Source organism: Protopterus annectens, chromosome 11.part0, assembly GCF_019279795.1.
Source record: "Protopterus annectens isolate FY-2018-M chromosome 11.part0, PAN1.0, whole genome shotgun sequence".
NCBI lineage: Eukaryota > Metazoa > Chordata > Ceratodontiformes > Protopteridae > Protopterus > Protopterus annectens.
The window spans coordinates 1,198,585,130-1,198,611,966 of NC_056745.1; the positions used below are offsets into that span (position 1 = coordinate 1,198,585,130).

At 40.7% G+C, this 26,837-nt stretch overlaps 1 protein-coding gene across 1 annotated transcript in view; it reads right to left on the minus strand.

Annotated features, from left to right (window-relative positions):
- The window catches only part of LAMB1 (laminin subunit beta 1), a 1,172,470-nt gene that overhangs the window by 170,512 nt on the left and 975,121 nt on the right, over nucleotides 1-26,837 (minus strand). Inside the window, exon 27 of the mRNA XM_044088561.1 lies at nucleotides 4,325-4,528. Coding sequence (XP_043944496.1) covers nucleotides 4,325-4,528 — 204 coding nt within the window. The remainder of the gene's footprint in view (nucleotides 1-4,324; nucleotides 4,529-26,837) is intronic.

Sequence of the window (26,837 nt, forward strand, 5' to 3'; positions counted from 1 at the left end):
TTGATGATGAATACAGCATTCCATTATTTTGGATAAAGGAGATAGAAGGGCAATAGGCCGGAAATTGGAGAGTTCATTAGAGTTTCCCCCTTTATGGAGGGGGATAATATGGGAGATTTTCCAACAGGATGGGATTTTGGATTCCGTTATAGTTCTGTTTATTAGGATGGAGACTGGGTAGGCTATTTCTGTAGCAGCTAGTTGCAGATATTCAGCTGGAAGTTTGTCCGCTGAAGGGGTGCAGGGTTTGAGTTTAGATAGTAGCTTACGTATATAGGTTGTTGAGACGGTTTTGAAGTCTAGCTTATGTGTGCTGTTTTGAGTAAGAGTAGTTAGGGGGATTGGGGGTGGGGTCATGGTATTAGCTAGAGAGGTGACTGTTTGAGAGAAGAAATTGTTGAAAATGTCGGCAATTATGTTAGGTTGGGTTTGTGCTAGGCTATCTGGGGTAGGTGTTTTGGTATTGCCTGGATGGAGTAGCTTGTTTATTCCTGCCCAAAATTGTTTTGGGTTTTGGTGTTGGTTTTGTTGGTATTGAAGGTGATAGTTTTTCTTGTCCAGATAGATAAGCTTCTTTGTTTTGTTTCTCAGACACTTAAAGTTTTGATGGTCATTTGGGTTTTTTGTGGACCTCCATTTAGACCATAGTTTATTTCTAGCTCGCATAGTTTGTTTAGTTGTTTTAGAGAGCCATGGGGCTGCTTTGGAGCTGACTCTAACTAAGCGGGATGGGGCATGTTGGTTTAGAATTTGTAGGAAGGAATTGTTGAAATGGGTTACTGCTTCATCTATTGGGAGGTATTTAAGGGAAGACCAGTTATATTCCCTGAGTTCATTTTGAAAGGATCCTAGGTTGAATTCTGTTTTGTTGTATTTGGTATGGTATGTAGTTGGTTTGGGATTGTTAATTTTTACTTTAGTGATAAAGGTAGGGAGGTGGTCGCTTATATTGTCAGGTAGTATTCCTGTTTTGTAGGAGAGTGGATTGTTGTTGGTCAATATCCAGTCTAGAATGGTTTGTTTATGGGTGGATTTATTTATCCTAGTAGGGGAGTTGATGGTTTGATGAATACATAGTAAGAAGTTTAAATGTATAGGATGAAGTAATGGACAGAAAAATTGAAATAAAATTAAGAAAAGCTCCTAAATGGAAACCCCCAGGCCCAGATTCAGTACCTAACTTCTGGATAAAAGTATTAACATCTTTACAGGAAGATTTAGCCCTGAGTAAGAATTACTTATATGCACACCCTGAGCAAACACCAATCTGGTTAACAACAGGGAAATCGATACTCCTTAAGGGTGAAACTGCAAGCTATCCTAAACACTACAGGCCAACAACTTGCCTTCCAATGATATACAAACTATACACAGGAACTGATGCTGACAGAGTTTATAGTCAGAAGAAAACTCAATCATGGCAATAGAATAAAAGGGTAACAAAAGAAAGTCATATGGAGCAAAGGATCATTTGTTGTTAAATAAAGTCTTAATGGAGCATTGTAAAAAGGAGAAGAATCTAAGTATGTCATGCCAGAATTACAAAAAAGCACTTGACAGCATCCCACATTCATGGATAAAGGAATGCTTACAGATGCACAAAACACACCCTACATTGATCAATTACATTACAGTGACCATGAACGAATGTTAAACCACTTTGCACCTAAGCCATGATAAAAGGACAAATTATTATAGTAGGGATAAAAATTCAAATGGGGATATTCCGGGTGACTCTGTCATTGCTGCTCTTTTGTCTTGCCCTTAACCAAATAAGCTGTCTACTTAGCAGATTAGGTCATGGTTAGAATTTGGATCCCAGAAAACAAAAAAGTGTAAAGACTTCTCAACTTTTTTTGTGGATTATTTAGAAATGTACAGTTCATCAGATGAGGAGCTGATAGCACAACTGCAAATGGTCAAAATCTTCTCAGACGACATAGAATATCATTCGATCTTGACAAATCTGCAAAAGCAACATTTAAAGCAAGAAAGCTGCAGCACCAAGAAAATATCAGTCTGGGACAGGAATGTGATATAAATGAACTTGAACAGAAGGGATGTATAAACATTTGGGACTCAATGAAGGATCGACAATAAAACATAAACAAATGTGAATAAAACTCAGTAAGGAATATTTTAGAAGACTATAATTAATGCTGAAAACAGTCCTGACATATAGAAACAAAGTCCAAGCTATAAACCAATTTGCTCTTCCTGCACTAACTTACAGTTTTGGGGTGACTCACTGGTCCCAAAAAGTATTGGATCAGTTGGACAACAAAACAAGAAAGATGCTTCACGCTTATCAAATGATATAGAAAAATCATTGTATACCAAGATTATACATTCCTCGCTCTGAAGGAAGTACGGACCTCCATGAAATTGATTACATATATACATCTGCAACTATAGGACTGCATACATAGCTGCTGACCTCACCGGATCCAAACACAGTGAAAGTTTTAAAACTTGAACACAAGTCTAAGATGACTTCCCTGTATAGTTTAGCAGAAGCATATTTGTGTCAAGCAGGAATGGAAATCAAACCAGAAGTAGACAAAAATCGGACAGCAACTGAATGTGCCAAAAAAAAAACAAAAAAAAAAAACAAAAGAAAGAATATAAGGAGAAGAATCAGATGAGATGGGAAGAAATGTGGAAAATGCATAAATATAGTTGCAAATACAGAAAACTCCTTGAACAACCTCATGTCAATCAGGATCTGCTGCAGGAATGGCTGAGGAGAGGTGATATTAAACCAAAAGTTAATATTGGTGGCCCAGGATAGTGGACTATGTATATATTGGTTTACAAAATCCACTGAACATGTGGGAGAAAGACAAATGCAGGTTCTGTAAAACAGAACTGAAAACAGTCGCACATCTTGTTGCTGGGTGTGACGCACTTACGGCAGAGGGTTTATACACTGAAAGGCATAATAATGTAGCAAGACTTTTGCATTGGGGATTGTGTAGACGTTACATTATTAAAGTAGCTGAGAAGCATTGGAAGCATGAGCCACAAAGCACTATAGAGAATGATGACATTTATATCACATGGGATCACCCACTACCAACAGTTCAAAAAAACAGATGCAAGAAAACCAGATATAGTAGTCCTTGAAAAGAACAAGCAAAGTAGCATTGATCATTAAAATTGCTGCACCCTCTGATTAAAGTGTCCTACATACAGAAAAACACAAAGTGATAAAATACCAAGATTTGCAGGCAGAAACGAGGGCAGTGTGGACAGTTCCAATAGTAGTAGTAGGTGCAATGGGTCTCAAAAAAAAAAAAAAAAAAAAAAAAAATTTTTCAGTTGCTTTTAAATAAGCTAACGAAAGCTCCACATGAATTGCAGAAGGAGTCTATTCTGGGCACATTGCGGGTGCTGCAAAGAGCATTTTTGGCTAACATCAAAGATCGCAACAATACTAATTTCATGAACTTGAATCATTCTTTGACTTAGGAATACACTCTATTCCAGTACTTGGACAAATTAAACTGTGGGAATACATAAGACATCAATCACTGCCCCGCTGATTTACTGGTTTTCAAAGCCAGAACAGCATATTGCGTTTTTTTTAACCTTGCTTTTTATTACTTGTAGTACCTGGAGATGATAAATCTCCAAGCACTACATATAGTTATGAGCAGATCAGTGGATCTTAACACCGTATTATGTGTCCTTGACATGGATGTCCATATTCACCTCTTCAGCAAATATTTGGCATCCATGTCTCAAAATATAATAATATGGTTACGATCGCTGACCCACCTGTAGTCCTCTGCATTATGCTTTGTATTGTTTCTTATACCCCAATGTCAGAGAACAAAACATAAAATGCCAAACAACTCAGGCACTGGTAGTACTACTGCTCATTAACAGGCAAACATATGATGGACACAAAATAGTCAACGTGTCTGCGTCACAACTACAGATTCCACAGCTGAAGTCTAACGTCTAGTCACCATCTGTATGTTATTCATATGAGTTTTCTCTGAGTACTTTGCTTGCCTAGCATCTCCCTAAAATATGCTACTTTAATTAGCTACAAAATTAAAATCTAATTACATTTTCTGTGGTTAACTCAGGGATTCTTTATAGTTAACACAATGCATACTTAATAATACTGCAGAGAATGGAATTCAAATAATATACTGACTGAACTATGTACTTTTTCATATCTTTTGATTACACTTGTTCCTTCTGGCATTAAATTTCAGTATTATATACCTTAACATAAACCTTTATGAAAGACTTTCTAATTCACTGATTTTATTTAAGCAGCAGTTATGTCACAAATGACTCTGAAACCTACCATTTTAGAAAGATTCTCAACTTCAGCCATAGCAACCAGAATCTCTCTGTCGAAGTCCATAGCATTCTTCCAAGCATTGAGAGCTACTGTAACCAGACCATTACAGCCAGGCCCTCCACACTGTATGCTGCCATCCTCAGCTTGACAGTTCAGGCCTCCACACTCTCCTTCAGCACAGGACACTCCAGAAGGGCTTCCACACATCTAAAATGAACATGAACAATAAATCAATAAGATAGTGAAACAAAGCATCCTTAAAAAATAGGCAGTAATAGTAACACAGTAGAAAAGGAAAACCATGAGAACTTAATAATCATGCTTAAAGGAAAACCATGGCCTACACGTTTTCCTTCCCCAGACGATATCTTCTGTCCTACCAAATGAGTCATATTGCAAAATATTTATACACACACACACACACACACACACACACACACACACACACACACACACACACACACACACACACACACACAGATATACATATATATACATATACACACACACACTTATACACAAACAGTGCCATTAATTATGTCAAGATGTACATGGTAGAATGTTAGCATAGAACACAAAATCAAAAACACAACTCATTCACTAATATTCTGTCAATCAAAGTACATTGACAGAATTTTTAGTTGACAATACTGAACTACAGAAAAGCAAGTGTTTTTACTGGGCTGCAGGCCTCCTCTGCACTCCCCAGAGCCTCACAACTAAATATACATATATACAAGCACCATACCTCTCACATCTAAGAACAAAAAATTTCGACAAACTAAAATTAATGGAGGAATAAAGTCCCAAAATCAGGGATTTTTTTTTAAAATATTACTCTTGTTACAGACTTCATACTTCATCTCCATCTCTCCTATCACTATCTTTGTGTTTGCCTATTGCTGTTCTCACTATGTTCCACCTCTAACCCATCATGGTCTACAACCCTTGTTCTCATTTCTAAAGATTAAAGCAAGGTATTCATTCAGTAACTGCTTATTCACAGTCTATTCTGATCTCTTCCTCATCCTTGTCCATCAAGGCTCTGTTAATCTCACCTTTCATCATTTCTATGATAGACAAAAAAACCCTTGGTTAATCTCACCCTTCATCATCTCTGCAATATAGAACATTCCTACAATCCCAGGGATTAAAATTCAAAGGAGGATATTCCAGGGTGACTCTTTGTCACCACTGCTATTTTGTCTTGCCATTAAGTCATTAAATTCTCTACTTAACAGATTAGATCATACTTATAATTTGGCACCCAGACAACAACAAAGTGTGAAGACTTCTCATCTCCTTTATGTGGAACTGGAAGTGGTCAAATCCGGACTGGGCACTCAAAATGGGCCATAGATGTGAGTGTGTGTGCAAGTGTGCAGTGTGGAAGAAGTTGCGCAACAGGGCTAGCCATCTGGTGGTGTACACCTTGGCTCTAGATGATTGCCACTGATGAAGTGACACCCCAACCCCACATGCAACAATTGGGAAAAGGGGCTGTGGATGAAATCTGGAACTCAAAAGTATGTCATTATTTAGTGACTTTAATCCTCAATGATTTTCCAGAAAACCTCACAGTTTATGAGAAACAGGACAAAAATAGTATACAAAATCTGGAAATCCTGCAAAAAATCTGGACAGTTGACAGGTATCTCTGTCACACACACACATTAACATGCACATACACATATATATATATATATATATATATATATATATATATATATATATATATATACATACACACACACACACACACACACACACACACACACACACACACACACACACGCATGTGCATGTATATATGTACCTACATCTATTACATCTCTCTATCTGTCCAAGATGAAACAATGGAAAAATGAGAAATTCCTGTTTTAACCAAATCAGCTGTACAACCTTCCGTGCCAGACCCATACACTTAGGAAATGTGCATGTGTGTGTTTGCTTATAAACAAATGTGACTTAACTGTTTCTTCTCCTCTGTACAATTCCTGTCCTACTCAGTTGTTTTTCTTCTCCACTGTTGCACTCCTACCCTGCACACTTTTCTCAGTGCACACTATGTTGAGTGTGAACAAATTTTCATACCTAGTCCTCACATTTTTAGATATCAGGCAAAGAAAAACCTGCAATTCAGGGTATTGGTAGTTCTTGCTTTTTCCCACCAAGTGAGGTCATAAACCTACTGAGCCATTAGGAATTCAGACATTTTTTTCTGTGCACTATCTTTATAAGGTACTTTCTCCCCACCCCCTTGGGATCAAAAGCCTATTGAACCTTTGGGAAACTCATGGCTTACTTTGTAGTTTCAGAGCGTAGAAACCTGACAGCAGTGAAACGGGTCTATATCATTAGTTCAAACGCAGAATTGTCTAAACGCCGAAACTTCGAACTGGGAAATTTGAAATCTCAAAATAGCGAAGCTGCGGAACACCAAATATTTTTCCTAGGGAATAAATTTGGTGGGCCATTTCCGTGGCTTTGCTATTTCCTCCACTGTGGTGTGATCTCAGAGTTGGTATACTTAAGTAGGGGGTGTGTGGGGGGCACAGCCCCCACGTTGGGGGGTGTGGGGGCGAAGCCACCAACATTAGAAAGAGTTTGAAGTGGTTTTTTTTTTTTTTTTTTTGGTTTGTACCAGAACAGTTCAAAGTTCTTGCATTTCAAACTTCCAGGTTCGATATTTACATAGTCGAACTTATGACAGTTCGACTATGTGATATAGACCCCAGTGAAACAAGCAGACTGAATTGAGGAGCTATGTGATCTTGTATTTTCAGCAAATATGATACAGTCAGAGACACTCAGATGTTTTCTGCAGTGTGTGTAAAAGAAAGAACTGCAACTACAGAATGGCACTGTGAGAAAGTTTCAGACATTTTTCCAGAGTTTTTTCAACGTTAACAAGTTCTACTCTTGTAATCAAATGCATATATGATAAGATAATTTTGCCTTCTAATGACTCAAGACTGCATTATGGGAAAAGAAAGCCCAACTGAAAGATAAATGACATCAGTATGTCTTCTCCAATCTGAGCATTTTGGGTTAGAACAAAATACAAGTTAGTAATAACTACCTGGAGTAAAACAAAAACATTACTATAGCACATAATATGAACATACAATATACATTTCTAGAGAGGAAAAGGTAATAGATTGAGATAAGACCAAGTACTTGTTTGGACTATAGGTTAGAGAGTGTCCTCCTTACTAGTGACTGATATTGGAGTATAGGTAAAGCAAATGGGATAAAGGAATCCTAAGTGAAAGAACTGCTCTGGTAGAGTTTTTAACCAAAATTAGAACAGAAGTTGCTGCTAAAAAGGGTAAGTAACAGGACATATAAAATATTGCAGAACTCAAAGAATTAATCAGAAATTAAAAAAGATTCCAATACTGGAAAAGTATCTCAGAAGAAAATAATGGGAGGACATATGGATAGCTCCCGGGTATACAACAAAGTCCAGAAAGTTCAGGATTTCTGCTTGGAAGTGTTTGCATTTTCAAGAACGAAGCTATAAGGAGGGTGATCTGAGGATCATGAGGATGAATCTTGAAGGCTTGAGAGCAGATCGTGGACGACCATGGTTTGATATGGAAAGACCACATGAGAATGTGGTAACAACTACTAGCACTGTATGTACTCATCCCAGGGTTATTTTAAAATACCACAATAAAATAAGACACATTTGCCAAATAATAACAGACAATTGAAAAATGTTAATGGCAGCTGATGATACGAAGGGAGTGGTCAGCCAGGAGCCTTCTTTTTCCTTCAGAAATAATGCTAACCTGAAGAGTTTACTTTGTAAGGATATCCAACCCTCCTTGACTTTGGCCCTCCTTTCAAGGAAAATTGGGACCTATGCCTGTGGAAATTGTAAAGCATCTCATTATATTAATAGAAACAGAAGTTTTGTACATCCTGTGACTGGAAAAATATTCAAACCACATTTGTATGCCAACTGTCGCACCAAGAAGTTGATCTATATTGCTATGTGCACACACTGTCAATGCTTTTATGTAGGAAAAACAAATCGTATGCTAAAAGAAAGAATTCTGCAGCACCTCCGTACTAAGATGTCAGGATAGGTGTAATGCTTTATTCAAACACTTGCTCGATTTCCCTGCACATAGTTTTGTTTTTATGGCTCTAGAATTACAGTCTAAGATTTGAGAGGTGGAGATTTGTGCGATCGCACTGAAATGGAAGAAATTATGTGGATCGCTGAGTTAAGGGTGCATACTTATCCAGGCCTGAATGATGTTATATCATTAAAACCTATCCTAAAGGGGCACAGACCCCATTCTTAAAATTTGGTTGACTACAGCTGTTCTTCTTTGATTTTGGATTGGTTAAATTTGTTTTTTAATCCTACAGAGTCTTTGGTGTGTTAGATCTGATGAAGGACAGTGGCCTAAGAGCTCTAATCTCTTTTATGGTGTTTATTAAAGTTCTTATTTATTTTTTTGCCTTGGTGGTCCGATTTGTTTTTTTGGTGTCTTGGAAGTTTCTCTAGTACAGCTGAAAATATTATTTTTTTCTCAGCGTGCTCTGTCTTTCAAGTCTATAATTTTTTGAAACAGTTCTTTTTGAGCAGTCTTATACTCAGACAGCCTTTTCTTCATTTCATCCTCTGATTTTTGCAGTTTTATCAGTTCATCTGAATTGATATTTTTTTCTATGTTTTCCCAGTCTTTTCTTATTTGAGCTGATGTAATCCTTTAATGTTTTATTTATTTTAATCACTTCTGACTACATTTGATTAATTTTTTCCTCTGAAGTACTGGAAGCTATCTCTTGTATCAAAGCTGAAGCCAGAACTGCTTTTTGATGAACAGCTGAAGGATTCTTCCTAGTCAGTGTTTTCTCGTCACCTTTTCTAGTTGATTTTCTTTTAGGTTTGATATACATTTCTTCTTTGCTGGAATGTAGGCAGTGTGCCTACTATTCCATAAATATACTTTACTCAAGCTGGCAGAATTAACAGTTTGTATTTCTCAGTTTCTTTTTTCACACTAGAAGTGAAATTAAGCTGTTGATCAGTGTGCAGTTATCTTGGAAGTTTACGGATGCAAATCTTTAACAAGAATAACAACAACCATACAAACTATTATCTTCATAAACTAGCAGAAAGTATTCTAAGAACTTAGTCAACATGAGAATGGAGAAAGGAGATTTTTGCCAATAAGGACGACTGCATGTGGGGTTACAGAAAATAGACAAAGGGGGTGGAATTTACTGGAGAAAACTGTCAAAGGAACCAATGTATTGGAAGCAAATAACTAGAGAGCGAAAGGTAACTGAGTGAGATGAAGTCAAGAAGATGTTTGGTCTGCAGGCTAGATACTGCCTTCCCTCCCAGGCACAGAGTTATAGGCAAAGAGAAAGAGACAGAGGAATCTTAAGTGAAAGATGTGCTCCGGTACAGCTTCCATGTGAATCTAGAACAGAAATGATGTTAAAAAAGGACAGTTAATATGTCATTCAAAACATTGCATGATAACTATAAGAAATAACTAAAATCTGAGGAGGTTAGGAAAGACTGGGAAAAGACACTTAAAAAGCAATTTAAAAGAGAGCAATGAAAGACAAATGTATGGCTCCCAATCATGCAACAAAGGTTTAGGACCTTTACTTGGAAGTGTTTGCATAACTATACCCCAAGCAGACTTCAAAAAAAATTTCCTTAGGTATATAGTTCAGATATTTTAGCCTTTCAGAAAAACTTACATTTTCAAATCCATGGATGTCCTGGTATATTTCCACTGTACTCTTTCCAGTTTACTCCTGCTTGCTTTCTTATGAGGTTTTCATATTATTTCATACTCTAGTTTGGGTTTAATATAACTAACAAAACAATGATTTTATCACTTTTGATTTTCCTGGTCTTTATATAGCTTTTTATGCAACCTATAGTTTGGGTTAGATAAAAAAATGCATTATTGTATCCTTTGTGAGGTTATCATTTAGTTTCTGTCCATGACTTTGGCACCGCTTATTTATTTGGGACAAACCTTCCAGCAGGCTGGCTAAGTCATTTGTGGATTCAATGACTACTCCCAGCTGGCAGTCATCTGCAAACTTAAGCAGCCACAGCCCTTTGGTATTGGCCTTTACTTTAGAAAAATAGATGCCAAACAAGACAGGCCCCAGCACAAAATCTTGTGGGATTCCACTGGTGAGTGCTGCCTTTGTAGAGGGAACTTCCCCTATTTTGATTTCCTGCATCCTATCTGTGAACCAGTTGGAAATGCAGTGAGTGACACTAGGCATTTACTCCAGCTTAGTTATAGCTTTTCTACTATACCTAAGAAGGGAATTGTGTCAAAAGCATTGGGCAAGTCGAGATATGCAGTGTGTACCATTCTGCCTTAATTCACTGGTTTATTGACCTCTTCAAAAAATCCACCAGGGTGAGTAAGCATATCCTGCCACTGAATCTAAACTGAGATGGGTCCAGTGTTTGGAGGTTCCCTATGCCCTGATTGATTAGTTCCATAAGTCTTTCCACGGCTTTGCATATGAGGCTGGTTCTGTAATTGTCTGTTCCCTTATGTAGGGGAATGAATGCTGCTGTTCTCCACTCACTTGGTACAAACCTGTACAGAGGCTGAGACTGAACATTGTTGTTAGGGGTGTGGCCAAATCATACTGTTTGTTATTATTACTATTACTATTACTATTATGATGGCTGCCAAAAAGCAATTACTGGAAAATGGAAATCAAAGCCTAAACCAACTGTATTTGAAGTAGTGAATATTTTAACAGCAATAAAAGAACTGGAAGTGGGATCTTTAAGAAAGGGCCGGAGCAAACTATATGGAAAAATGTAAATTGCGGGAACAATACCTGCAGAATAATGTTTTAGAGAAGGACTTAGGTTTAAGGGAAGGCAGGAAATCGATCAATTTATGTAATCCTGGATTGATGACAATTGTATAAAAGAATATATGTGGTATACAACAGTGAACATGTTAACATGGCTTGTTTTCTCTTAAATAAATGTATGTTTGCCTATGTCTTAAGTGATATTTCAATAAAGGTGTTAAAAATAGACTTATAAATGAATAAAAGACTGGGTGAAATATATAAATCAAGACATAGCAAAACTGTTTCCCCAAGATGGGACGTTCAAGCTAGATAAAGAATAGTTTTATAAAATCGTTCCGTAAACATAGATGTCCTTCTCTTCCATGTTGCAGTATTCTAAACATGAGTAATCCTCCACCTGAGGTGACCCGAATGTCCGGCTCATCTACAAAAGCTTAGCCTGGCTACTGTATGGTGCGTGGGACGTCACACTTAGGTACCATAAACCGTGGGCCATAAATGTGATGTCTGCACACACTGACCTCAGCACTGAATGCCTCAGTTGGACAAGAGTCTAAGGATAGTTGATAAGGATGCCATCCAGAGAGGGGAAACAAGGAATAGAAATAAGATGTCCTAAGAGGAGGTAGGCGGGAGGAATAAGAATCCTGAAACATGGAAGAGAAGAACATGTATGGTTATGGTAAGACTTTACACGACTATTCTATGTCCTTCTATTCTTATGTTGCAGTATTCTAAACAGGAAGGAGAATACCAAAGCTCAATGTGCGAAATGGGAGGAGGAGATGGATAAACTATCCAGGAAACCATGCAGGATGGCCTTAGCAAAATCTGTCCTAGCCTAGAGATATTGTCCAGTTTGTAATGTTTAGTAAATTTGTGGCATGATGTCCGAGTGGCTGCCTCTAGAATGGAGGCTGTATATAACACTATGAAAAATGCCCCTGAGGTGGCCATAGCCCTGGTGGACTGAGCCCTCACGGCATAAGGCAACTGATTGCCATGAAAGGAGTAACAAAAGGAAATGGTGTTGGAAATCTAAGAAGTGATTGTTTGCTTGGAGGCAGCTTTTCCCAGAGCTCTTGGATCAAAGGATACAAACAGCTGGTTTGACTTTCTGATGTGCTTGTTCTTATCTAGGTAGAATCTATGTTATCTGTGTACATCCAGGGAATGGAGCATTCTCTCACTATTATTTTGAGGAGGAGGAAAGAAGGTGGGTAAATGGATGGATTGATTAAGCAACAGTTCATTGACGACTTTAGGCATGAAGGAGGGGTTGGTGTGGACAGAAACTCCTGTCTTTATGGAGTATGAAGAAGGGTGGGTTGGCCATGAGTGCTTGTAACTCTGACACTCTCCTGGTAGAGGTCAAGGCTACCAAAAGCACTGTTTCCCCAGTGCACATCTTTAAGGTGGCTGAGGCTGCTGGTTTAAAGGGAACAGTTATGAGTTTTTCTAGAATAAAATTCAGTTCCCAAGAGGAAGGGATGGGTTGCCTTTGTAGTCTGATGTGTAGGACCCCCTTAACAAAAAGCTTTACCTCTAATTTGGGGGGGTCTATATTACATATTCGAGCGCTTAAATGTTCGAATCGCTAAAGATCGACCTTTAGTGATTGAACATTCAAATGTTCGAAGATGTAAAAAAAAATATTAAAAACAAAAAAAGAAAATGGAAAGGGTTTAGGCAGGAGGGCAAGCCCCCCCTGCACCCCCCACACCCACCGCTACTTAAATATACCAACTCCGAGATCACACTTCAGTGCGCTACAGTGCAGAAACAGAAAATTTCCCATTCCCTACACTGTAGCATGATCTTGGAGTTGATATATTTAAATAGTGAGGGGTGTGGGGGTGCAGGGAGTCTTGCCCCCCTGGTTACACCCTTTAGTTTTTTTTTTTTTTTTAATTTTTATTCGAACATTTAAATGTTTGATCACTAAAGGTCAGTCTTTAACGATTCGAACATTTAAGAGTTCGAATATGTAACATATACCCAATTTGGATAGTAATGGTGGGCTGAGAGGTAAGCAAGCAGAGAGAGCTGATAAATGGACTTTCACTGAAGAATATGAAAGTTCAGACTTAAGTAGTTCACACAGATGAGACAAAACTAGAGGTACATCTGCCCTAAAGCTTCTAGTTGTTTGTGTAGACACCAAATAGAGAACCTTTTCCATTTGGATAAATAGGATCTCCTAGTAGTGGGTTTCCTGGCCTCCTGCAGAAAAGAAAGCATATCTTCTAAATAAAGGTGTCTAAAAGAGATCAAAAGTTTATCACCCACAGAGTTAGCCTGAGAGTTTGTAAGTGTGGGTGGATGAGGGATCCCCTTTGTTGTGTGATGAGATCCATCTTGTGAGGTAACTTGTAGTAACTGCCCTTGGCTAGTGAAAAATGTAGGGGGATCCAGGGCTACCTTGGCCAGAAGGGGGTCACCAACAAGATTTTCGGTTTGTCCTGTTGAATTTTTAATAGGACTTCCTGTATGAGGGGAATGGGTATATGCATAAAGAAACATCTCCTTCATGAGACTGTGAAGACATCCAATCACCATGCTTGTGGGAAGGGGGTTCTTGTGCAGAATAACTGTAGTTGTCTGTTCAGAGGGGAGGCAAACAGATCTAATTGTGGTGTACCCTACCAGTGAACAATGTCCAGGAAGACATATCTGTGCAACATCCATTCGTGATTCTGTGATAGTGACCTGCTGACTGCATCCTCCTGTTGGTTTGTGAGGGGGTGTAAACTGCCTGCAGCATCACTTTGGAGAGGGTAGCTATTTCCCAAACCTGGATGGCTAGCCTTCAGAGTAAGTAGGATTTTGTTCCCCCTTGCTTCTTGATGTACCACAGCACTGTGGTATTGTCTGTAAAAAGTTTGAGAGGTTCTGGATGAATAAGGGGAAGGAATGCTTTTAGGGCTAGAAGAAGAGCAGTCATCTCCCTGATGTTGATGTGATGTGTTCTTTCCAAAGGCAAGTGTCCCATTACCCTTGCACCTTCAGTCTTTCATAGTCGCCCCCCACCCCAGGTCTGAAGCATCCGTGTACATCTGTTGAGCTGCTGGGAGTGGCTGTAATGGGAGACCTGGATTCAGATTAATTTGCTGGATCCACCACTGGATTTTCTTCTTGAGACAGGGAAGGAATGGGGCCTGAAACTCAAGTGGATGAGTGTGTTGAGACCAAACATTCTTCAGGTACCACTGAAACTTCCTCATGTGTAACCTGGTTAGGGGTAGCATGGGAAGCGTGGATGCCATGAGACCTAGGAGGTGAAGGAACTGAAAGGTCTGAGATGGAGTTGGTCAGGAGTAGTTTTTGGAAGTAGGTGGTCAATGATGTGACCTTGTCTGGAGAAGCAAGGCCTTCATCAGACCTTATCTTGCAGCCCACTAGGTTTGGAAGTGGGTGGTGTGGAAGGCTGCCTGAAAAAACTTGGTTTGGAGGGATAGTTTCTGTGAAACTTAGGCACAGGTGACACAAACAGATGTTTAAGGTCCTGCAGCTCCTTGCTTTTTCTTGCAGATTTTTAAACAATTCTGCTGAGTGTTTACCAAAGAGAAAGTTATTGTCAAGAGGATCATCCACAATTGTATTCTTAAAATCATCTGGTAGTGGCCAAAGTCTAAGCCAGGCGTATCTGTGGAGCACTGAGGCTGAAGGAGAAGACTTGGCTGATGCTTCTACAGCATCATAGCTGCATTTAACTGAATGTCTAGTTACTTGAGCAGCTAAGGAGAGGGTGGAGGCAACTTGTGCCTTATATGGAGTATCAGGAATGGAGGGAAGCTGATCCATGGCCTGTGAGACAAGATCCAAAGCTTACTTCACCATGTGTGTTTGGTAATTGATGGTGCTGAAAGCCAGGGTGGAAGAAGTGTATATTTTCTTGCCCACTCTGTCCATCATTTTGCTGTCTTTGTCTGATGGAATTAAGGAGGAGGATGGAATCTGTCTGGATTGCTTACCTGCCGAGACAGCAATCATAGCTGGGTCTGCCATAGTAGGCATGATGAGGTATTTAAAGTCATCAGGAACTTTATAGAACCTATCTAGTCTCTTTGGAGCTGGAGGTTGAGACTCTGGTGCATTTGAAGCTAAGGCAATGGCATCCAGGTAGGCTGGGATCACTACAGGAATGGCTGAGAGAGAGGGGGATTCCATCTGCAGAAGTTCATAATACATTTTTTTGCACTTCTGTCATTTCTGTGGAATCCCATTTAAAACATTTCCTCATTTCTGAAACTGTTTCCCCAAAGGTTATGCCTTCAGGTGGGGAGTCACCCTCTAAGGAATCCTCTTCAGGAGAACATTATCCCAATGGAGGTGCCAGTTGAGAGGCATAAGAGAGGGACTCATCAGAAGAAGAGGAGGAAGAGTCTTTCTCTAAATTCTCAGGTCAGGTAAGGGGCCCAGGGAAGCAGGCCTGGGGCTCAAAGATGGTAGAGCAACAGGAGCCTGGGAGGAAGCAGGCCTAACAGCCATAAAGGCATTAAAAAGGGACTGAGAGAATACTTGCTAGCCTGGCAAGCCTTCAGATGGAGCAGACAGATATCTAGCCTTCTGCTTCCTTTTCAGAGAGGGTTCTTGCTATAGGCTGAATGACCAAGGGACTAGGATAAGAGGTCTGCAAAGGATTTTGAGAGGAATCCTTTGGAATGGAAGTTAACACTAAGTGATTAGGCGAACCCGGTTCCCTCCCAACATCGAAAGCCGTCAATGCAGGTACCTCCATGGAGTTGTAGGCTGGAGAAAGTAGGGTAGCATCCAAACTGGCACCTGCCAAAGTCACCCATGCCATCAGATGTACCTCAGTCCCTAAATTGGCAGCTGGTGGGATGTCTGAGCTCAGAAGGGCAGTTGGTTTTCTGGCCTAGAAATTTTGGCTTTCTTTCTCTGGGGTTTGCCTGAAATGGCTGGTGTTGCTTCCATGCTTAAGGCAAGTCATTTAAGACATTGATTTTCAATGAATAAGTTCAGGGCTGCCAGATGGCTGTGCAGCATTTTAGCAGCAAACGACTGGCAGATGGAACACGCTTTGTAATTGTGGATAGGCCCTAAACAGAACAGGCAAAGGTCATGGCTGTGTTTATGTGGAATTTGCTGTCCACACTTACATTTTCCCTTCCTAGATGACATGGACAAAATCAACTAATAGGAAAGACAAAACAGCAACCAAGCTAGAAAATGAAGTAATTTGGCACAGAGCTGAATGAGCAAGCTGACATTCAAATAACGACAGAGAAGTACCCACAGTTTATGGTACCTACGTGTGACATCCCACGCACCATAGAGCAGCCAGGCTATGCTTTTGTAGATGAGCCAGATGTTCAGGTTGCCTCATAGAGCATTTCTCATGTTTAGAATACGCAACATGAGAATAGAAGGACATACATGAGTATCTTTAAGAAGTTTCAAGGTACCTCCATCTCAATGAGCAGCATTTTAGACTGAAAATCATCTAAAAGCTGCCAAGACTTTACATTCAGAGAACTCCAAAATACAACTGACATTTTAAAAGAAAATGAAGAAAGGGCACGTGAGGTAAAGCAAAAGTAAAATAAAAAAGGAGGTTTTAAAGGAAGCTTAACTCCCATGACCAAAGAATAAAAAATGAAGATCTCCCAACTCCTCTTTACCTTCAGATTGTAATTTCAAGGCATAAAGCTCAGTTTGCAAATAGGTTGCAGGAAGTTATGAGAATGGCAGAAGCCAGGTATCTCAGGGCCCCGAGATACTCCTCTGTAGTAACACCTTTTTAGGCTGCTAAGCAGAGGGAATACACATGATAAGTTTCTACCCTGGATGGAGGAAGGAAGGCTTTCTATAGTCTGGTGTCTGTAAAGAAACTCCAGGAAGACTGTTCTTTGTGAGGTTGTCAGGATGAACTTTTTGAGATTCAGACTGAATCCCAGACTGTGGAGAAATTTCATGGTGAGTGACAAGGCCATGTTTACCCTCTCCTGAATGGCTGCCTGGAAGAAGCAATCATCCCAAGTATAAGAAAATATGGATGCCCATAATTCTGCAAAAGGCAATTACTGGAGCCAAGCATTTTCAAAACATCCTGGGTACAGCAGATCAGTCAAAGATGTAAATTGATAATGTCAGCCCCTGCAAAAAAAAAAATGAGATAGCATTTGAAGCCCCTGTAGATGGGGATATGTTGGTAAACATCATTTAAGTCCAGAGACCATCACAGCATTGGACTACAGGAGAGATAAACGAGTCTGAATTGTCAATACCTTGAATTTTGACACTTTTAAAAAGGTGTTTAGTTTTGACAGGCCAAGAATGAGTCCCCAGGTGCTTTCCTTCTTTGGAACAAGAAGCAGTCTTGCATAAAATACTTCTGACCACTCTTCTAAAGGAAGTGTTAATGGCTCAACATACATACAGCACACTTTGTCTTGAAGGGATACTTTAGCGCTACACAGTTGAGCCTCATATACATAACACATGCAAAACTGTATAAATCAAAGTGAAAAGGGACAATGACAAAATGGTGGGAAGGGAGGGGGCTTCAAGAAACAAGGAGAGACTAAGATTTTGGATGCAGGTCCTTAATGAAAACAATAAAATCATAATTAATATTATATTCATAAAGTAACAGAATGCATTCTTAGAAACAAGCCAAGAGGGGAATGGAGAAAGGAGATTTTGCCAACAGAGATGACTGCAAGCAGGGGTATAAAAATAGGCAAGAGGATACGGGAATTCACTAAAGGAAATTAGCAAAGGAACCAAAGTACTCAGAGGAAATAACTAGGGATAGAAAGGTGATACAGAGTGTGGTGAGGCTAAGAAGAAGTTTGGACTGCATGGATTAAGGAAAGGCAATAAGTACGCAATTTATGTAATATTGGAGTGAATGAAAAGTATTAAAAAGAAAACATATGTTTACTACATGAAAATGTTACCATGGTTTGTTTTCTTTACTTTTAATGCATTTATACTTACGTCATACTTTAAAATATAATTCCATAAAATGTTTAAAAAAAAGAGTAGGAGAAGTTCCCTGATGCTGGCCAAATTTGCCTAGTCAGTAAAAATACCACCTCAGTTCTCCCATGAAAAGTGTCAGCTAGCCTAGTAAGACTAGTCAGGTCAACACAGCTAGCCTAGTAAGACTAGTCAAGTCAACACAGCTAGCCTAGTAAGACTAGTCAGGTCAACAAAGGGTAAAAATAAAAGTGAGAAAAAAAACTATCTCCATGACTTCCTTTTACAGCAGTTCTACAATGACAGGTTTGACAATCTCTCTCTCTCTCTCTCTCTTAGGTTTTCTGGCACCTGAGGAATTCCTGCCATATGAAGAACATTCAGCCATTGCAGCTTATATTCGTCCCAGATAATTTGGAGAACTCAAGAGCCTTCTGTAATGTAGTCCAACACTAGGAGAACTGGTGACAGTCTGTCTTCTATCTTGACTGCTGGCATGACAGTGAGTGGTCTGGGACTGTGTTGGGGAGGGGTGTTGAGTGGAAGGAATGTCATATAATTATGGATGATTCCTGTTTAATTTGAGCCCTAGGGCCTCCCAAGTATCCTTTTGTCTCCATGCTATGCCATGTGTTCTTAAGCTGGCCTTTCTTTCCATGGTATTTCTTGCCTTTCCCTTGCTTACAGTAAAAGGGTCCACCGTTGGAAGGATAGTTTCTGTCATAGCATGGCATGGCTGGGTGGGTGAAAAAGTTGTTTGACCACCCCCCCCAGCATAACCTTGCTTCTTTACTCCATTTCCTGGAACTGCATTTTGACATCCTTTGGCACGGGTTGAAACCTCAGCATAGCATGTTTCCTGACAACACAGCCTGTAGCTGATGCCCTGGATGTTGCATACACAGCATCATATCCACACTTGATAGAATGTTTAGCCACCTGACTGTTTGTGTGAGCTCTAGCAGTTTTCCCTAAAGTCTGCCTTGGACAACTCCCCAGCTTTTTCTACAAGGTGGTACAGGACAGTCATCTAAAACTGTATTGTATATGGCAGTTAACAGACCTGAAGGCCAGGGTAACAGATGTGTCTAATTGTCTTCACAAACACATTCAATGTTCCACTTTCCTTGTCACAGGGAAAGGTGTTAGCAGCAGGAACCATCTTGGACCTTTCATCTGGTTCCAAGGACATTACAGCTGGATCCTCCATGGGCTTCCCATAAATGTATTTGTGGGAGTCTTACACTCTGTACAATCCATCTCATTCTCTTGATGCAGGATAATAAGCATCAGGTTCCCTGTGAGTCTCCTACTAAGGCATCCTCCAGAGCTCCTACAAAAGGAGAAATAGCCACTGGCTTTGGTGCATCCAGGCCCCAAATGTCAAAAATATATTTTCTAAACCTCAGACGTTTCTCTGCTTTCCCATTCAAAGAAATCCTTTAATCTGGTAAGGGTATGCCCACATGTGATCTCCTCAAAAAGGGAATCAGAGGAGATAGAACCATAACCCAGATGAGAAGATCTCTGGGCAGAATAGGCTAGGTCTTCTCCTTCATGTAAGTCCTCAGCCTCAGATGGAGTGTAGTCACAATTCTTTTCAGCAGAAGGGACTCCTGACACTGAAGGTTCAGTATCTGGTTGGAGAGGCCCTGGACCAACCTGAATCACTGTTTAGGTGGAATCTGTGTGGGGAGGGTAGAAGCATAGGATCTACCAGGTACCCATTTGGAAGGCATCTACTTGGAGAGAGTGGTGATGAAATATGTCTGTTTTTTTTTTGGGGGGGGGGTTGCAGGTGTATTCACCCTAGAAGTCATCACATTTGTGCAGGGAGCCTGGACTTTCACACCATACCCCCTCAACCTCCTCCATAGCAAGAACATTGGGGATCCATTGATAAACTAAATGGGTTACAAATACATCCCTATGTGGAAAGATGAATAGCAAATTGTCTAAAAGACAGAACTCACACACTGTGGGTAGCAGGGGCAGAGTCAGAGAACATGAAGGTAAACAGTGTGTCCTACAGGGCTGAGTGTTGGGACCACTTTTCTTTAGTACTTACTTTTATGATCTTCAGACTAAAAACCAAGACCTAGGGCTAACCAGATTTGAGGACAACTGCAAACTGGGAGTCACTGTTAATCTCCCACTGATACAGAAGACCTCTGGCAGGAACTTATACTTACAAATGCCTAGTGTATAGAAAATGGGCTAAAATTAAATGTTAAAAAATGCAACACTGTTGTATTTGGCAGATAAACCATTTCCCAAGCATATAGCACTAACATTATCCCACGTCAAAATGAAAATGTAGTTAGAGATCTGGGAATGAGGGATGAATCCTCTTCCCTGACCACCATGTATCAACAACTGTCAGGAAATCTTTCTACTTGGTGCAGCTGATCACTATGGAAGTATAATCCAGATCTAAAGAGGCTATTGCCCCTTGTATTCAGTACTGATCAGACCAATTATAGAATACAATGCTCCCTTTCTGATGTACCTCACCGACTTATCAAACAGTTGGAAAGACCCCAGAGGTTCCTAATAAAGAAAATCATAGACTTAAAATCTCTAAGCTACCAAGAAAGACTAACAGCACTGTCACTCTTTTCTATGTCTTACAGGCTCCTCAGAGGAGACCAATGCTCTGCTTTCTGAACAATCAGCTACCAGGTTGTCCAGGATCTCTTGAACCTTCACAAAACAAACAGCTGCACAAATACCAAAACAACTGACCTAAACTTGACTCAGCGGAACAACAAAACAAGGTTGAGAACAGATTCATTACTCAGTATTTCACTCGCCTCTGGAATAGACTCTCCCTGCAAAAAAGCAATTTGATACATTATCTTCCTTCAAATGGGATGAATGTATGGGTATTAATAAATTCACCCTGGGCATGACTGACACAGTCCTTCTCAAGAAGGGTGGTACAGTCTAGGTTCAGACCTGACAAGACATAATGGTCACAATGCTTGGTAGTCTTGACTTCCTATGTTTCCTGTAAAGACATTAATCGGTTAGCTACCGGAACTCATCATCATTCTCTCTCACTTTCTGTCAACATTCTATAACGTTTCTTATCACTTAAGTCACAGCTGCAAAATGGAAGTACAAAGTAAACAGTTTCAAATTCCCAAAGACTCAACTGGTTCATGCTCCAGTACTAAGGAAAGGCAGCTGTAAATAAAACAATCCTTTAAAGAGCTGTGAATACTCAGACTCAGTAGGTACATGGCCTCATTGTGAGCGAAAGAAAAGGTATCTGCTAACAACTTACTATAAGGGAATTACCCTTGCCAAAAAAAGTACAGTTGTGTAAAATCTTACCATGACAGTGACGAGATGGACATCTGCTGTAGATGTCCTTCTCTTCACTGTTACAGCATTCTTTACAATAGGGATTCCCTGCCAAGGGCAGCCCGATGTCTGGCCAGCATACTAAAGCCTTAGGTTGTAAAAGGGACACCTTACGTCACATGTATGCTCCCCGCACCCAGCACAAGGCATAAAGGTGACGTACGAACATACCATCCTCAGAACTGAAAAGCCGCAGGAGGAATGACAATCCAAGGAGAAAAGAGGGAACATGTACATCCAGAAGGAGAAAGGATACAGGGGGAGGAGGGAGGGAGTGAATACTGCAACAGTGAAGAAAAGGACATCTACTGTTATGGTAAGATTTTACACAACTGCACTAAGTCCTTATATAGCACTGTTGCAGTATTCCTTACAATAGGGAAAGTGCAAAAACTTGGGAAGAGGAAGGCCCAGCACAACCCTCTAGAAAGTCATGCAGTATAGCCCTGGCAAATCAGTCTCTAGCCCTAGAAACAACATCCAACTTATAGGGCTTGTTAAAAGTACACACAGAAGTTCAGGTAGCTGCCTCAAGAATGGAATTAGTATCCAAACCTTTGAAAATGGCACCAGAAGAAGCCACAGCCCTGGTAGAATGAGCCTTAAAAGAAGAAGAAATGTTTTCCCATGAAAGCAGTAACAAAAGTAAATGGCTTTAGATATCAAAGAAGAAATGGTTTGCTTAGAAACAACCAAACCTAAAGACCTAGGATGAAAGGAAACAAAAAGCTGCTCAGATTTATGAATGGCTTTAGTTTTATTCAAATAATATCTGAGTTGCCTATGCAAATCTAAGGTGTGAAGAACCTTCTCACTAGCAGACTGTGAAGAAAGGAAGTGGGCAAATGAATAGACTGATTAAGAGACAACTCATTAACCACCTTGGGCATAAAAGAAGGATTAATATGATGAGACACCCTGTCCTTATGAAAGGCCAAAAAAGGGAAGAACAGCCGTAAAGGCCTGCATGTCAGACACCCACCTGGCTGAGGTAAGGGCCAAAAGAAGAACAGTCTTCCAAGAACAATGCTGTAAGGAAGCTGAATCTGCAGGCTCAAAACAGCCTGAGTCAATTTTTTTCCAGGATAAAATTAAGGTCCAAGGAAGGAGGAGTAGGCTTCCTGGGATTCCTAATATGAAGGACACCTTTAAGAAATCATTTGACCTCAAATCTTGAAGCCAAAGGGGGAGTCAAAGACAGACAAGCAGAAATGGCTGACAAGTGGACTTTAAGACAAGAGTATGCCAACCTAGCACTGAGCAATTCATACAAATAAGAGAGAGAATGAAAGGAACTTCCACAGAAAGTCGATCCAGGTTACAAGAAAGACATTGACAGAAAATCTCTCCTATTTAGATAAATAAGATGTTATGGTTGTGGCATTCTTGGCCTCCTGCAGAACACAAAGCACATCCTCAGAAAAAAGGTGCCTAAAAGGTATCAAAGCTCTATCACCCACAGTATCAGTTGAAGAGTGGAAAAGTGAGGATGGATAAGAGACTCATTGTGTTGTGTCAGCTGGTTCACCTTGTGAGGTAATTCATGATGATTGCCCTTGGCTAAATGCAGAAGAAGAGGGAGCAAATGCTGTCTGTGCCTACAGGGAGTCACCAACAAGATTTTGGGAACATCCTGTTCTATCTTGGAACAGGCCATCAACAGAGGAAGCTGTCTGTTCGGAGGGTATGCAAAAAGATCTACTTGAGGAGTACCCCACTGGTGGACAATGTCCAGAAACACAACTCTGTGAAGCATCCACTTGTGAGTTTGTCTAATGGACCTGTTCAGAGAATCTGCCACAATGTTCTCATTTGAAAGGAATATAAACAGCCTGAAGAGTCAGCTGATACTGGACAACTAGATTCAAAACTTGAAGGGCTAGTCTGCACAAGAGATAAGACCTTGTCCCCCCCTTGCTTGCTGATGTACCACATCACTGGGGCACTGCATGTGAAGATTTTGAGGGGCCCTGGTAGGAAGAGAGAATGAAAGGTCTGAAAGGCCAGGCGAAGAGTTCTCAACTCTTTGATGTTGATCTGGTCTTTTCTTTGATGAAGACACCAAAGGCCTTCACTTTCAGAGGACTGAAGGAGTCCACCCACCCCACATCTGAGGCATCTGAAAAGAGTTCCTGAATGGGGACTGGAAGTTGAAAAGGCAGCTTGGGTTGTGGGACAACTGGTGAATATACCACTGAAGTTCCAATCTGAGGCATGGGAGAAGGGGAAATCAGAAAAGCCAAAGGATGAGAATGCCAGACTGACATTAGGAACCACTGGAGCGTTCTCATATGAATCTTGGCCAGAGGAAGCATAGGAATGGTGAAAGCCATGCATCCCAGAGCCATTAGAAACTCTCTGGCTGTAATGGAGTCTACAGGAAGAAGGGATTAAACAAATGCAATCAGTGTTAAAGCCTTGGGAGGAGGTAGAGACATCAGCACTGGAATAGTCTGGATCCTGCACCTGAGAAACACATGATCCTGAGAGGGCGTTAGGAATCCATCCATCTATCCTCCACCCCTTTTCCCATTTTTTAAACAAAAGGTCAGGGTGTCACTTCACAGTGACAATCATCTGGAGCCAAGGTTTACACTGCCGGGTGGCTAGCCCTGCCACAGTAATTCATTTGCACCACTCATGCACACACACACACACACACACACACACACACACACACACACACACACACACACTCTCACCTAAGGCCAATTTAGAATGTCCAATCCACCTACGGCATGTCTTTGGAATGTGGGAGGAAAACGGAGCACCTGGAGAAAACCCATGTGACCATGGGAAGGACATGCAAAATCCACACAGAAGGGTCCCCAGCCGAGAATCAAACCGGAGAACCTCTTGCTGTGAGGTGACAATGCTAATCACTGCACCACCATAGCACCCAGGGAGTTAGGAATGATTTTTGGAAATTCAATGTAAACCCTAGGCTTTGCAAGAGATAAATAGCAAAGTGAAGATGCTGAAGTAAAGTCTATGGTGAGGAAGCCTGAATGAGCAGGTCATCCAGATAAGAAAAGATCTGAGTTCTCCTCAGCCTGCAAAAAGCAATCACAGGAGTAAGGCATTTGGTGAAAACCCTTGGGGCAGTAGAGAAGCCAAAGGGCAAAGCAGAGAACTGAAAATGCAAGGAAAAAACAGAAATGTAAAAACTGCCTGAAAAAGGGATGAATAAGTTTATGGAGATAGGCATCCTTGAGATCCAGAGAGATAGGAAAGCCTGAGGAAGAATAAAAGAAAACAAGGTTTGAAGGGATAACATCTGAAAGGAAGGAAACTTCAAAAAGGTGCTGAGCTGAGGGAGATCAAGGATGGGTATCCAGGTGCCTTCTGTCCTAGGAACCAGAAATATTTTGGAATAAAACCCCTTCCCTTTTTGAGGAGCTGCAACTTCTTGAATTGTTTCATGAAACAAAAGGCTCTGAAGCAGCTCTGGAAAAAAGGGCAACTGTTCCTGATGAGGCTGAGGAATGCAAGAAATTACCAAATCATGCAATACCCCTGATAAATGATGGATAGAACCCCAAAATCCTGTGTGATCTTTACCCAAACTGGAAGGACAGGAACAGATGAAGAGAAAGAGGAACATGACTGAGGGGAGAGGATGAAGGATAGTCAGACAGAATTTGGCTTGTCTGGAAAAGATGGCTACTGAGCTGTAGAAGTCTGAGTAGACAGCAGGAGGAGCCCTTCTACCTCCCTTTTTACCTCTGGGAGGAGGGTGAGACTGTCTGCGGACAAAGGCCAAGGTTTAGTAAGGTAATTCCTCTGAAACATGGGAACAGGTGAAACAAAAATATGTTTCAATTCCTGCAAAGCCTTACCCTTTTCCTGACTGGAGTTAAAAAGTTCAGCAGCACCATCAAAGATATGTTTATTGTCTACAGCAGCATCAATCAGCTTAGTCTTAATATCATAAAGGAAAAGGCTAAAGGTGAAGCCAGGAATACCTCCACAACACAAAGCCAAAAGCATCAGCTCTAGATGAGGCACCAGCTGCATCACTGCTGCATTTAATACAATGGCAAGCTACCTGAGAAGATGACTTCCCCTCAGAATCAGAAAGATCTGAAATAACATGACAGACCTGAGAGAGAACAGCCAAATCATACCTGATCATGTGTGTCAGGTAATTCACAGCCTAAAGGCCACAGTACCAGCAGTATATACTTTCTTACCCAACCTCTCCATAGTTCTGCTGTCCATGTCAGAGGGGAACAGCTTTGTAGAAGGTAAAAGCTTAAATGGCTTATTAGAAGCAACAGAAATAACAGAAGGGTCAGCAGAAGGATACTTATAAGGGCATTTGCAATCCTCAGTCAGGCACCTTATAAAACCTGTCAGGTTTCTTAAGAGCAGGGGACTGAGTCAGGAGCCTGAGAAGATAAAAAAAGGGTGTCTAACAAGGCAGCAAGTACAAGGGGGACAGCAGAAGGCTTGGAAGACTCTTCACAGCCACAGTCCAAGGGAGAGGGAATCTGGGAAGAATAGGTCAAGGTTTCTTCATCAGAATCCTTATCCTCATCAGAGGAAACCTGCTCCCTAAGTCTCTTAACAGGAGAAGAATACTAAAGGCAGGCAGGAACAGAGACCCCTCCCCCTGAGGGGGCTTCAAAGCCATAAGGGCATTAAACAGACCCTGAAATCCTACCATTCACATTGAGGACCCTTGGCAGCAGGAGAAGGATGCTTAGTTTTCTGCTTATTTTTCAAGGGGACATCAGCCCTAGGAGGCATGGACCCCTGATGACATTATAAGTGTAGTGGGAATCTCCTCTCTAACAAGGTCTTGCAGAACCCCCTAGGTCCTTCAGAAATAATCAGCTGCGGTTCCCCCTGAACATCTGAAATGAACATCTGCATAGCCTCCAGGGATGTAAAAGTAGGCAGATCCATGGTGGCCTCTGAAATGGTTGTGTCAGAGGAATCTGACTGAAAAAATGGGCAGTCTGGTGGAGGCAGTAATGCTGAAGAATCTGAATGAGGTTTTCTGCCCTTCTTCGTCGTGGATGACTGACCCATGGGCTGGGACAATTCCTCCATGGTACTTTTAGCCAATAATTTAAGATGCTGGCTCTCTAAGTAAATGGCTAAAGAGGAGAGATGACTAAGCAGTCTTTGGAACAAATGCCTGACGCAGAGAGCAAGTCATGAGAAGGACCTATTGCAAGACTTCATGCAAACAAAATACACTGTGAAAAGCAGAAAATGAATAATAGGAATGACACAACAGGGATGAAGCTGCAAACTTTTACTTTCTTTGTATGCAGAAATGTAAGGATCTATATGGAGAAAAATACAATCTGGGAAGAGGAAATGTTGTGCTTGAGGTCTTACTGGTGCC